We start from the raw sequence: 14898 nt of genomic DNA, 5'->3' as shown, positions 1-14898 counted from the left end.
AGTGCTTGTCTCTGGGGTGAATGTCTGCAGGAAAAGAAACCAGTTGTCAAGTCACTTAAGTTGGCCCTGAACTGAAGCTGGTCAGTACAGCCAAAGATTGCTCAGATCATGGGTATATGTTGCAGTATGTGCAGTAACAAATGCCCATGTTTGGAGCAAAACAACTTGGCCACGACAAAGATAAAAATGCAGCTGGAGAAATAATAGGAATAGAGAGTTTACTGTTAGAAAGAAGAGAGTTTACTCTTAGAAAGAAATCAAGATTATTTGGAATCCTTGGAATTAGAATGCTCAAGCTCAGGAGCTCATCTTAAGTACCAACAATTTATTCAGGAATTATTGACATGCAAATTGATGAGCACTACTCTGAAGTTAAAATACAATGAACACAGCTAAAGAGGAAATGTACCTACAAAGTGTAAGAAGAAAAACATAAATTCTACTTGGTACTGCTTTATGCATGTGTTGTGTTATCTGCAGCAAAGCTAAAGTAGGCATGGAAATACTTCAGCATTTTCACTTTATCTGAAAGATGTTTGCATGCAATAAAGAAGAACACATGTAAACAGGAATGCAGATGTCTTACAAAACAGGTCTCAAAATATCCTGTACCTGAAATCTGAAAAAAAGTCAGCATTGCAGCTGCATCTGCATCTCAATAAATTATTGTTCAAGTGATGTATTTGGGGCTGTAGTAACCACATGCCTCAAAAGAGGCTTTCATTAGCTTATTCAGGATTAAGTTAATAATCCAATGAAAGTCCTATTTTGAGGAACTGCACTGAAGAATGTAACAGATAATGAAACAGCAAACTGCTCTCCTACAAATTCAAGAAAACCAGCCCTGACAGCCAGTTAACTTAGTGGTGTACAGAGACACTGCCCCTGCAATCTGAGCAGCCACTGACTGAACAGATAAATTCTTGTCTGGAAAAAAGAAAAATAAGTAAGTCTCTGTTCCAAAAATCTCCTTCTACTGTCTGTTTATATGGTTTTAGAGAAAGAATATAAAGCCACATTCTCACAGAAGCAATGGATACTTTCTGGATCTCTCTGTAAGGATTCTTGTCTGACCACTGCCAGGGCACCTGAGACAAGAGCCTTGTAGGTCCCTTCCAGCTCAGAGTATTCTGATTCCCTCAGGCTTCTCATCAACTATTTCAGCTTTGCAGAAAACACCCACAGAGAGACCCACTCTTCTGGTAGCTCAGCTGCAAGAACTGACTCAGGACAAAAAACCACTGAGAGGTGAGGAATTTCTCATTCCTACTGAGAATTTGAAATACAGTCTTTTTTAAGTCAATAAAAAAATATTTCCTCTCTTTAGAAGAAACACAAAAATGATGCTTTTCAGGCAGACTGAGCACCACTAATGACTGCTCTAAAGCCCACGAAATCTGTGGTTTCTGTTGATTTCAGAATTGAATCTGACAGGATTTAGGAACTTTACATCTGCTCACGAAGAGTGGGAGGAAAATTATTCCTAGTGATCTGTCACATTAGACTATCAGAATGTCATGCTCTTGGTATCTCCCATGTCAAAAGAAATGGCATTGTTTGTGTCATAGTCAGAGATGATGAAAATGGTTAATGACTTCCTAACCATCACATCAGTGCACAAAAAAAGTCCTCTAACAGAACAGTAAGACAATTTTAGTGGAAAACAGTATTTTTTTACTTTTTGTTTCAGTTTCAGAGGGGGGAACACAATGTTGAAGTGAACTATTTTACCAGCTTTCTTAACTGCTTCACTACTCCCTTTTGAACTGTATCAATGAAATTAATCTTGTGTTTTTCTGAAGGGAATTATTTAACAGATGCATTTTCATCTCAGACTAGTTATTGTAAAAAATCCTTCTCCATCAAAGCAGACTCTGAATTTTTTGCCTTTGTGACTACAGATTAAAAGGATGGTTTACTCATTAAATCAGTGTTCTAAATCTCAGTGCTATAACAGACTGATAATCTTGTACATGTTATTGATTTAGGTATGTTTTATGCCTTTACATTTAAGTGTTTGACAACATTCTGTTTCTGGAACAGGCAGAAGACAAACCAGGTACTTAACTGTTTAATAATTCTGTACTTTAAAACATATCAGGTGAGGCACAGCAGTAGATATTATGATTATTTCTGCTTCTACAATAAATCATTACACAGTGTGACAATCTGCATATTATCCACAACTTAGTTAAAACCAGAAGAGACAACTCCCACTTCCATATATGTATTTAAATGACACCTGCTACTTCTACATACAACCAGATAAACATTTGTATCTATGAACAACTACTGTGGATCAAATAAGCACAAGTGATCCTTCAGAGACAATTTAATAGGCTCAACTATCCTCATTTTTAAGATTCAGTTACAATTCTCACATGTAGTTACTAATAAGACAACACTTTTCTAGGAGATAAGAAAAATTTCATGCAACTAAAAAATGTTAAAATATTGAGGAAAAAAAAAATTTCTTACCTTAAATGAAATGTACAGTAATGTAATTATTGGTATAGAATACTTAATCACCTGTGTCTATGAGAAATTGAAAAAGAAAATTGGTTATTTTGATGATACATTTAATAGACTTACTTTTTAATGTATTGATATGTGAAATATTTAACATGTAATTTAAGAGATTGAATTTTAAGCCTATATTCTGATTTTATTTTCAAGTAAAGGCCTAATTACAGGGTTCATCACAGAAAATGGATTTATACCTTTGAATCTATATTCTACAAGGTGGAAAACACTGTCATCCAATATAATTGCCTGCAAAGATCTTCTCAGACTGCTGATGATTCCTGAATATGGAGACTTTAGGTAAAATTGTGGTTATTTTTCATAGCCACATCTATATTGCCATCTAGTGTATTCCAATGGAATTATTTAATATAGAAACCAGCAGAAAATCCATTTTACTTACTAAATGTATACAAACGTACAGCAGAGATACCTGGTTTGAGAGAACTACAAACAATATTTAGCCCTGAGCCTTGACTTGGTTTAAATACAGTCCAAAAGTCAGTGGATGAAGTGCTCTGAGTACAGTGCTCACCCTCTGGGATGTGTAGAGATGGAGACACTTGAGGATGAGTTTCCAAACTTCTGTACTGCACAGGCCAAAGGATGCAAATACACACATGTGGGATGTCCAGAGGTACTTCATCCTGGAAGAACACAAGCTTTTCATGATCGTTTGAAGCTCTGCAAAGCTGCTTGTGAGAGCAGCTAATGTCTAGAGAAATTCTGAACACAGTTTCCTTGGAGTTTCAGGCCTCTGAAATAACTGAGTACAGGACTAACATTGCACTTTGATATGTACTCTTGAGAACATCTCTGTTCCCAAACTTTCATTCTTTATGGCAGAATTTTGGGAAATGCCTCAGTCTTCAAGTAGAAATACACCAGGGAGAGAAAGAAGGTTCATGATCCTATCAGTTTGTAGTCAACATATTTTACACTCTTACAAAAATCATCTAAACAAGCCCTTAGCAGAATCAAAAAAATATACCTCATTGTGCTTAATGCCAGACATCCAAAAAGAACTGTGTGAACTAAGCTGTAGGCAGCATCAGGCTTCAGTGTCACTGTGTATTCTTCCATTTTTTCCTTTAACTGGACTTGATTTGAACCACTAATTGAAGAAAAAAACAAGTTCTGTAACATATTCTGTATAATTATCTGCATATTAAAAAGCACTGAATCTTTCTAAGGCCAGAACCAACAACCATTGTTACGAGTCCACAATCTTCCATTGTATCTATGATATAATTTAGCCTGATGCCACCAACTTGATGGAGCATCAAGTATTTGTTTTCATGTGCAGATTTCTGGAAATGCAACGGGTTTAAATAAGCTGGATTAGAATGAGATAAAATTGTTTACAGCAAGGCAAATTTGGTTTCTTGTTTAAAGCAACTACTCCCATGTTCAGAGGGCTTTTGATGAGAGTGAAGAATTTAACTGTCATTTGTGGGGCTGTGCTGGTCTATCTGAAGCCACAGACTGGAAGCAGAGTTAGGGAACATGAGCCCTGAAAGGAGTGGTTATTGCTTGAGGTGTCTAGCCTTGTGAATATATGTGGAGGGCCCTTAAAAAGAAAAACAAAACAAGAAGCTGCTTCAGTGTGTGTGGTTTTCCCGTTTTTTTCAGGACAAGGGATTGAGATAAATGCATTAAACATTAGGGACAAGTTTGGGATTACATCTAGGGTTGCAGAAAATAAAAGCTGCAGAATATTTATTTTTAAAACTGACTGATGCAGTAAGTTTTTAAGAGGCTGGTTGAATAGTAGCAAAATTATTTAGAGATGACTGACAAGTGACAATTACTATTGTAATATGTAATTGTCATAACATAGTTTTGGAATGTCCTGGATACTCTCCCTTTTTCTTGCTCTCTCTCCTTTTCACCCAGTCTTCCCTAAAATCTATCACAGTGACACTAGTCAAGTGACACTCCTTGAATTTTTGCTTAATCAAGTTTTATATGATCCTTTCTACCTTCTGCCCAAGTTGTACATGTAAAACTGAGAACTCTTTTTTTTTTAATAGTAGTTCTGTCTGATTTTCTTCTGTGTTCTGTAGACACTTCAGAAACCCACAGACGAGCTCTGGGAACTGCCAGCAGTGATGCACAGTTACAGCTCCTACTCCTTCACACAGATCACAAGGTTCAGCACAGACTATTCCAGCTCATTTCTGGGCAGTGAGGGTAACACCAGGGAAATCTGTGCTTTGAAGTGCTTTGCACAGGGAAAATGGGACAAACTAAAGAAACTAACATTGGTTTAGATAAAGACAGCCTTCCCCCATCCAAAAAGACCCAACCAACCAACCAACCAACATTATACATACTGCAAAACTTCAACAGCAAAGAGCTTCACTGAATCTAGGGAAGGATGCTCCTTTGTTTACATTTTTAGCTTCAATAGGAAGTTCCTTATTCTGCCTGATTTCTCTATCATACACCTCACTCCTCAGTAGCTGTGCAAAGCAATCCTGTATTTGCTGCTCTGTTCACCTGTCAGTTCCTCAACCAGCTGAAGAAAATTGATAAGAATGTGAATTATCTTAAAACTGTATTTACCTGAGGTTCCGAAAGGCAACAATTACAGCTGCTACTGTCAGAAGGAAGAGAACAAATCCATAGATGTAGAAAAGTAATGTACTGGAGAGTCTTGAAAAAGTATTTAAAGGTAGTAAACCAAAGGCTTCTTCACAAAGATACAGGTTAGCATCAAAATCTCTAAAAAAAAAAATAAACATCATTGTCCATCATGTATTTCATAACTTGATGACAAAAAGGATCGAAGTTTCTTTTTTTTCCCAAGAAATTATAAAGTTACAGTTGTAGAGATTATTCTTAGGGCAAGTATGACATAAAAATGAGATAAAGCTCTATGATTCATTGTTCACATCTGAAATAAGAGAAACCTGAAGGCTTCAATTAAAGAAGTCAAACAAAAAAAGTAAAACTGCAGCTAAATCGTACCTTGTTGCTCCAAATCCAAATTTTGCTTTCAGGAATTTGAATATATGCTCATCTGATTCAAGATTAAGAATTTTCTACAAAGTGGGGAAAGAGAAAGGAAATATTTTACATATCAAAAATGTCACACAGTAAACAGTTTTTTTGGTCATTTAAATGTAACTGTAAAGCAACCCAGGCTGGCTAAGATGGGTGCTTTGCAATCAAAGAAGCATTCAGTTTTAAATGAGTTATTTGAAAAGAAAATTCAGTGAAAAACTTTGTAAATGCTCAACAGCATAGATCTACAACTGATATAAAATTACAGGTGAGCTTCAGGTTAACACCAATTATTTGGTGTTAATTTATGAAGTTTTCAAATCCATATATCAAAGATTAGCAAAATGATCTTTAATTTCTAAAATGCAGTTTCTGAGATGCAGAGAAATCTCACTGCAGGTTTTATTTAATGATATTCCTGTATATGGTTCACAAACAGCTTTTAACATAATACAACGTGTAATTTTTGATATTAAAAATTATTTGCCTACCTTAATGAATTTATTTATTAGGAGAGTCAAGCACAAGACTAGTAGAACATGGAGGATAAGTTTTCCAAGCCTATTAAGCAAGCCACCCTTTTTTAGGTTTTTCTACAAAAAAGAAAATATTAGTATTTCAGTCTTTTTTTTTTTTTTTTTTTCAATGTATTTAGCACAGAAGCATCACAGGCTATTTGAAACAGCTGATCTGCTAGTCCTGAGCAGCACCAAATTTGCATTAGGGTCATGTAAGCAAAAATGGATACAGAACCAATTACCAAGAATAAAGATATACTTCTTGCACTAAACTGGAGGGACAATGTCATAAAAGCTTTGATCTGGCAGTTTTGGAAGCAGTCCAACAACCTTGTTTGGGCAGCAGTCCTCTTGTACTTACAGAACTTATTCCCTAATTTCTACAATATACTGTGTCTTTTAAAATACCCACTCATTATACCTTCCACCTAAACATGGCAAAGGTATCTTCTAGCTGTGTAAGCTGATAAGATTTTGAGCAATTTTCCAGCTACAAGCTCCAGATCCAGATGAGCTGCTCACAGGCAACTGGGAATAGGTACAGACAATAGGAATGAACTCCTATTTATTTATTCCATTATTCCTAATGGAATGTAAACTCCTTCATTGTGATCAGAAGCTGTCACCAATGCCAGAATCAGAAAAAAGAGAACTATAACTAGAGTAAAAAAACCCTAATCTTTGAGAGAAACAATGGACTTCAGGTAGCTGAACTCAACATGAGCCTAGTTGTCCTAGCTGTTACAGATTATTTTGTTGGAGGCAGATCCATAAATTCAAGCCAAGTCGTGCTGAAACAGGTGTCAAGTCCAGTTATGCAATTTTTTTTTCAGGATCCATACTACAGCTTGCATAATCACTAATGTTAATAGCAATCATGGAATTATGATGTCTGATGTGCTTGGCTAAGCTGCAGTTAGTGTAATAGAATTCATTATTTGATCAGGCAATGTTTGGGTTGCTGTATGCTATACTAATTCCTCTAATTAGTATTAGTAAATTAAAATTATAATGCATCTAAATTACTCATTCTCTCTCTCTCTCACACACACACACACACATATATATATATATATATATATATATGTAAATATTCTTTATTTAGTACTAGAAAAACATTTTGGTACCTACCTGGACTGTTCTTGCTATTAAGACAGAAACATTAAAACTTATAAGTAATGATCCAAGAATCATAGAATTGAAGAACTGTAGGACACAGACCAGCAGTAATCCAGAAATCTGAATGATATAGAGCCATGTAACCTGTAACAATAATGAGATTTTTATGTCTACAAACCTTTACAGTCATCACTGCTTTTCTCTGAATGTGCTTTAGAATTTATTTCAACATCAATTATTCCTGCAAAGAACCCATCTTGCAGTAAATCATTACATTTAAAGCCATTACTATATCCTTTTTATATTTATGTCCTGAACTACTTCGGTTAATATTTTTTGCTCATTTTATACTTAAGGAAGCCTGATCCTATAATCAAGCAGATAAATAACTGCACTGTGAGGAAAATATTTATTACTTGTATTTGGAAGTTGTTTTTATTTTCTTTAGTCCAAAAACTCTTTCTGTAGCCTCTGTGATGTGTCTATGACAAAGAATTATGGCTTAGTGCAGTTCAGCAACCAAACCACCTGCCTTCTCAAACTTTTCAGTAATAGTTCAGTATAATCCCTTTTGGGTTATGCTAAACTATTATCAGTGCTCAGCTCAATGTAAACACAAAACCCCAGCTGATTTTCTGACACAGTGGTACCAAAATATACATTTTACCTCACACAAAGATCCCAAGTTCAGTCTTGTATGACAGCGGTGATGTAAATCAGTATCAAAGAGCCCAACAAACTCCAACAATTGTAAACAGTACTTTTTTGAAAATGAGTACAGACACAGTGGTGGTGAGTCTGTTTTGGAATAACTCAGGATGAAGTTGGTAACTTGCTGACTTTTAAGGTAGCTGACCAGTCAAATTAAATGTTGACTTCAGATTGCAGTTGCAGATATAATGAAGGGTTCAGAAACTTAAGTAAGCCATTTATCTTGATATGCAGACACCATACTCATTTTCAGTTAAATTAATACAATCAGTAAAGTTCAAGTCTGCTTCAAATTTAAAATGAATTTATATGAATTACTCTTCATTCTCCTGTAACCTTTCCAAAAATCAGAACCTTTTCCAACCAGAACAAGCTTTCACCATGCCTAAAATGATCTTGGTAGAATTTCACAGCAATGTTAAAGTCAAAGCCAGCATTTTCATCTTGTACAGTACATTTCTGTTTTGTAAGATTGACTGTCAATGATCCCTGATCTTCTTAGTGAGAGTTGTTTTATTTTCTGGCTTATCCAGCTCAGCAACACAGCAGGGGCAATACTGTTATTTTGTGGTGAATGTCAATGCAGGCAAGACAGCTGCTTCTCCTCAGCCACCTGGTGCTCTGCATCCTCCTCCTGTGTACAGAGCTTGACCCTGACTGGCAAATGAGGATGCACAATGCTTGAGGCAAAATTCCTACACTGCTTTGACTTCAGCTTACACAAAGATTTCCTGCAGTACTTTTTTCTTCTGGCAGCTTCGAGAGGCCATGCTAAAGCTGTGGTATCAGATCAACTGTTAGGATGGTGTTTGGAAGTGTCAAATAGTGTCTAAACAAAAGTAGAAAAAAATTAAATAGACATGAACTGTATTGAAGTGAACAAAAATCAGAAATGGTGTTGTTTTCATCATTCACTTTTACACTTGCAGGGTATATACACTGTGATTACTTCAAAGCACAGGGCACACTGTATAATCTGTATTACTCTGGGCATCCAGGCCACTGGTTAGGAAATCATCTTCAAAACTGTTGGATTTGTGAAGACAAAGAAACAAAAGTAGATTATTACCAAAGAGAAAGTTACCTTTGCTGTGGGAAGCATGTCCAAGCAGTCCAGTATGAATAATGCCAATGCTTGTATCAGCATCATAAACTGGTTAAATTGCCAAGTCAGGCTAAAGAGAAACGTTGCTATGAATATAGCCATGAGTGTGAGCTTCTGGAAGGAGTGAAGAAAGTTTTATTTTACTTTATAGCTTCCTTTGTTAAAACACAAAAAAAAAATCAAGCAAAAAGAAACCCCAACAAACCCAATCTTAATCTGGTTTTATTGTAAAACTTTTAAAACACTGGATTTTCTAACTGCAATAACAGCTTGCAGGACAACAAACATTTTATTGGAGTTAAAATTCTTGACTTATGCCTACATTTTATCACTGTAATACCATTTGCAAGAAAACAGTGAGATCTCAATTTCAGCTCCCAGATTAAAATGCAACACTGTTTTACTGTGGTAAGAACAGCAGTTACTTGATCAAAATGAGGAGCAGTATCTTAAGAACTACTGGTCAAATAAACTGTATCACCCATTTGCTTTAATTCTTGCAGATCAGGACAGTTTTCTGTTACTAAGTTTATTGTGTCATACCTGTCAGAAATACTCACTTCTTGAGCAGGCTGTAAATGAGTTCTGAGTAGGTATGTGATGGCTGCTACCTGAACAGCAAAGAATGGCAGTGCCCAGTTCTCCCTTAAAGGAATGGTGAATTCTACCCTTGTAGTATCTACTCTGTATAAAACAGAGAGTTTCACAAATTTAAAATCAAGCAAACACTTGGTGACAGAGAGCTTGCAATGACAGGCATCTTTGTGCTATTTTAACTCCTTATTTATAAAAATGGAGGTTCTACACTCCAGTTCCTTCAACACACCTTGCTCTGAAAATAAATCACTATGAAGGTTCTGCAAGTTATCCATTGTTTCTGCATCTCAAATGATGTACTTCTGCTTCACTAACTGTAAAAAAATACTATGGATTACATCTTACTTATGAACCACAGCTTGAGTAATTTAGAAATGACAAATACACCCCAAACAAAAAGAACTCCCAAAATCCAGCTTGTGGATTTCCACATCACAGTCATTTTACTTCATTTTTTGGTTTGCAAATGCACATATAAGAATATAAACAGAATATAATTTTCACTGTGATCCCAATGACTTGAGCTTGAACACTGTTTAATTGCTCATGAGCTTTTGGTCATTTTTTGAAGCTTTTGAACATAAGAAGTTTGTGATGAAAGAATTCCCCAAAAAATGGTCATTTGCAAAACCTGATTTAAAAGTTAAAAACTTTCTCTTTCTCCTGGTGTAGAGAAAATGTTTGCTAAAAGGCAAGTAAGCAACGTATCTGAGACATTCTTAGCTGGGGGAACAATGTGTCTAAGCAGAATTACTCAGTATCCTCAGATGTAATTCATCTGGACAGAAAGTCTCTACCCAACTCCATTCCATGCACTTCTTATATTGCATAAAAGAAACAAGCTCTCATTGTTCACCTATTATTAGAAAGATGGAGAAATTTGCTCCAAATAGTCTTCCAAATGGAAGAGATGACCTCATAAAAGAAATGTGTGAAATACTGTACATGGCATGTGGCTTTTAATTACTTTTATATTTGGAGAAAGAATCTTGCCTCCACACACCTGTAATTATTCTGTAGTGGATGTGCTTGCAGATAAATTCCTTTAGAACTGCTCATTAACATATCTAATACTTCTGGTAGAACCAAGACTGTACTTTTATTTTCTTGAGTAATTTACAGATAACAGCCAATGTCACCAGTCTTAGCTGCATGCTAGCAGCTTAATTCTGGCATAAAGCCAGTTCTTAGGTTTTTATCTGCAAAGTCAAGTGATAAAGCACTAGAACAGCTCAATTACCATGTTTTTCTCTGAGGCTTAGTGCAGAAGATGGCTACAGAAAAAGGGAAGAGAGAAGCTGAATTTCAGATGATCTGAGGCTGTGGAAAGAACCCCTGCAGTCAGGTGTGGGGCCATGAAGAGACACCCTGAAGAGCTTTCATGCAGATGTCTTTTAACACCTGAAAGATCCTAGGCTGGAGAAGACAGGGTACATCACCTGGAGCTCCAGACATACAAGATGTAGTGCACTTCCAGAGACCAATTTAAGACAAAATTTTCTAATGAAACTTCCTAAACCTTTAAAATCCCAGTCTGATATCTCAGCTTATTTCTGATTATTTTCTAACTATTTTTTGTTATTTAAACATTTTTTTTTTATTTTCTGGCTAATTAGAGAGAGGCCTTGTAATTTCATGTTTTGTCCAATTAATCATGCAGTTAAAGCTTTAATGCCTTACCTTTGAAACTAGGTACAATTTTAGAAAGATTGAATGTTTAATCTCACTTACCTGTTTGTAATATACCAGCAAGCTGCCAACAACCCTGAAAGCCATGTTCCACTAAGAAGCCAGCTTGTTACATATAGAGCAATGACATAAACTGCCTGAAGTCCAAACAAAGTGTAGATATAAAAATAAACAGGCTCTAGGTATTGCTGTAAAACACAAGAATACTGATGTTGACATTAAAACACTCACTGGGGGGGATTATACTTAGTATGAATTAGGTTTTGTTTTTACAAATTAAAAGGTATCAGGAATATTTCTAATTAGAAAATATCTACAAAGGGGAGCTAAGATTCACTGCGCAATCTTCATAATGCACTTACAATCTAAAGCCATAAATAAATGCCTACCTGAATTGGAAGAATCCTATACAGAATGCTGAGAAACACCTCCTGGTAAACATTCATTCTTTCAAGTATGTTAATTGTCCTCACAGATTCAGTTTTATTGTCATATACTAAACCATGTAAACCTTAATGATAAAGAGAAATTGAAATAGGAGATTGTCATTTTCCCCCTCCATCTTCATTTGAACAGTGAATAACTTTTTCAAAGGTATTTTAGAATCTCTCATCAGAAACTGCAAACTTTGAGTCAACGATTCAGAACATATTACCTCTGAATCAACATGACCTTCTGAGGTCTTCAGCTTTCCTGCTTCAAATGTGACTCACAGTGCTAATTCAAGTACTATATATTTAGTACTGTATAAAACATTTATTTTTATACTTCCATCCCCAGCATAGAATCTGTGGTTCATTCTGAATCCTGAGAATTGTTCTTGGCACTACTTTAATTACAGGTGAAGTTAATATTGAAAAATGTATAGTATAAGCAAAATTCCTAGGGAGCAACAGTTAAATATCTAGAAAACATGAGACTGTCTGAAAAAGGCCCACCACTGTATATGATTTCCTTGGAAGCTGCTCCTTTTGTCACTCGCTGTACAGGAATACAGCAAAAAACATTGCCCCTTCCCAGAAATAGCTCATAGCTCAAATTAAACAAGTGAAGAATAAAAAATGAAAGTAATAAACTGAATAAACCAGCAAGCTGAAACCTTAACAGATATGAAAGTTGTCCCTCAAAGTGATTGCCTTCATCAGCATGTGAAGGTGTGGCACAGAAATCAATGCATCATTGTGAAATTTATTATGTCCATAACTTAGTGGCTGCCTGGCATAGGAAGAGAATAAATCTGTCTCCAACACAATTGTTACACTATCTTTCATAGTTATGGTATGCCTTGTTCTCAATTATATTAGGAAAAAAACCCCAACCAAACCTACAAACAGTCAGCTGCAAAACTTACTTTACAGTTTACAATACCTTGCTGTATGGAAGCAGCCTGAATCATCTGTTTGTAGTACGAATAATAAAGTCCACACTCAGTTCTGAATGAAATTTCTCTTTCGACCTCCTGCAAGTGAAGTTTAACAGTAAATTCATTTTCCATTTGCTTTTCACCATCATCCAAAGCTGCCTCCAACTCCAATTCCTGCAGCACCACAGAATCTGACCTCCAGAAAGGCTTCAGTCTTTGGGTTTCATATTCCAAGTAGCTTAGTTCAAATAAAGGTAAACATACATGGACACATTAGGGTGAGAGGCAAATGAGTGGGGTGTAAATGACTCTTAACTAGGGAAATATACATGCCTTTTGTGATTCTGATATGCTGCTTGGAAATATTTTTGGGTATTTCACTATTTTTTGCAATATGACAAGCTTAGATTGGCACAGGGGCCCACAGCTGGACTGTAAAGCTGCATATCCTTGCTTTGTGCATTTAACCTTTTGTCCCAGATGTAGTTATCCCATTGTGTTCCGTGGCTTTGCCAGCTCAAGGCTCAATTAATTCAATGTGCTATGTGGGGGCTGCACCATAATGCCAGGGATATTTCAGCTGGCAGGGGATGCTGCTGCCCACTTGTTCAACACTGATTCTTGCAGAAAGCCAGCTGTCATCACACTCACTCTTACATTACAGGTGAATGGAAAAGGGACTCTACTTGGCTTTAGGGCTAGGTGAACTTCTTATTTCCAATAAAAAATGTTCAAATTATTTAAACTAGGTACATTTCAAACCAGGTACATTTCAAACTATGCCTTTTTCTTGGCTGATATTGCAGCAGATGGAGTCTAGTAAGATCTGAAAGCTCTTTGCTTTGGAATGCATCTCCTTTAGTTATCTCACCAGTTGTGAAGACCTAATGAAACTTAACAAATCCACAGCTTTGGGCAACAACATTAAAACAAAGATGGCATGAACAACTAGTCTGGTGAGAACTAACAATTGTCTTATGCAGAACTGGTCTGTTATTAGTTATCTTTTTAGTATAAAATTAAAAACAACATCCCAGCAAGCATATCTCCTTAGCAGTAAGTTAGAAAAAGTTTATACTGAGATTTGAAGATCCAGTCAAATCCCTGTATGTGGTATATGCAAGTCACCAAAAAAATTGTCTGATTTATAAAAATAAATTATGAATTATGAATTCATCTTTCTGTGCAAAAGAATGTTACTGAAATAACAGAATATAACTTTTTCAGAGACTTATGAATGCCATTCTTGTTAATGCAACCTTGCACATAACCCCAAGACTTTCAACTTTCTTGTACAGTCCCAACTCTCATGCTGGAGCAGAATCAATTCTATTTCAGAGCTAACATAAAGCTTGACAAAATATCATGCTCTTCTCTCCTCTACTGTCCAGTGCAGGTTCTTATCTCAAAGCATGTGTTTTATTGAAGTCAATTGTTGACAAACCAATATTAGTTCTGGTCTGAGAAAAGTCAATAGATAAAATCACAAGCAATTCAACCTAAGTTCACAATTACACTCTCCAGCTGCCCTGTGACACGTAAATCATCATCACACACTTAGCAAAGTCAGTGCTGGATTTTGAACAAACTCAAGTTTCAAATTCATCTCTACTGAAAAGTTTTCTAATACCAAAAAGTGGCTGACTCTTAAATGCTCATAAAGGAAAAAAAAAAAAAAAAAAAAAAGGAATGCTAACATTTGGAATTTATTAAGGGGGAGGAGAGAGGAGTCACAGAGGGGGATCTAATTAGCAAAATGCATTCAAACATGATTAATTTGTAATCCTGGCACCAGCTGTATTCAACCAAATGCTATACTTTATGAGACAAACACTAGTGAGTTTTACATCTGTTTCATGCTAAGATAACATCTGTTTTATTCACTCAAAATACTTTTCCAGTTCTACAGCAATTTATACTTTTCCTAGCATTTCATGTCAATAAAAACATACAGACTTATGGGTAAACATTGTAAGAGCACATGCCTATCTGTCTGTATATTCACTTTGTGAGGTTGTAACAAAGAAGCTATCACTGTTCCAAGGGAAAAATAAAGAACACAGTCCTCTCTAGGACACACAGGGAGCTGCTTATTATTTCAATCTACAATGCAATTGTATCCTAATAATATTAAGTATTCACAACCAAATACAAAGGACTTTCTCTCAAGGGCAGTGCCAAATTTTAGAGCTTTTCATTCCCCAAACTCCTTGAACAAGTCCTGCAGAATGCTGAGCAAGCAGCCAAATTCTGAGTTCTATAAA

General features: G+C 35.9%; 1 protein-coding gene across 2 annotated transcripts in view; it reads right to left on the bottom strand.

Moving 5' to 3' along the window:
• DPY19L3 (dpy-19 like C-mannosyltransferase 3) overlaps positions 1-14898 on the bottom strand; it is a 35059-nt gene that overhangs the window by 12852 nt on the left and 7309 nt on the right. For both annotated transcript variants that reach the window (XM_056500530.1, XM_056500529.1), the window contains 12 exons: positions 12640-12730; positions 11661-11782; positions 11314-11459; positions 9546-9669; positions 8965-9099; positions 7182-7313; positions 6024-6125; positions 5497-5570; positions 5092-5250; positions 3515-3637; positions 3059-3170; positions 2479-2535 (listed from right to left, as the gene is read on the bottom strand). In XM_056500530.1, coding sequence (XP_056356505.1) covers positions 2479-2535; positions 3059-3170; positions 3515-3637; positions 5092-5250; positions 5497-5570; positions 6024-6125; positions 7182-7313; positions 8965-9099; positions 9546-9669; positions 11314-11459; positions 11661-11782; positions 12640-12730 — 1377 coding nt within the window. The remainder of the gene's footprint in view (positions 1-2478; positions 2536-3058; positions 3171-3514; positions 3638-5091; positions 5251-5496; positions 5571-6023; positions 6126-7181; positions 7314-8964; positions 9100-9545; positions 9670-11313; positions 11460-11660; positions 11783-12639; positions 12731-14898) is intronic.

This window comes from Oenanthe melanoleuca, chromosome 11, assembly GCF_029582105.1.
Source record: "Oenanthe melanoleuca isolate GR-GAL-2019-014 chromosome 11, OMel1.0, whole genome shotgun sequence".
NCBI classification, from domain to species: domain Eukaryota; kingdom Metazoa; phylum Chordata; class Aves; order Passeriformes; family Muscicapidae; genus Oenanthe; species Oenanthe melanoleuca.
Note: the sequence above shows the minus strand (reverse complement) of the source record. Positions and strands in the feature narration are given on the sequence as shown.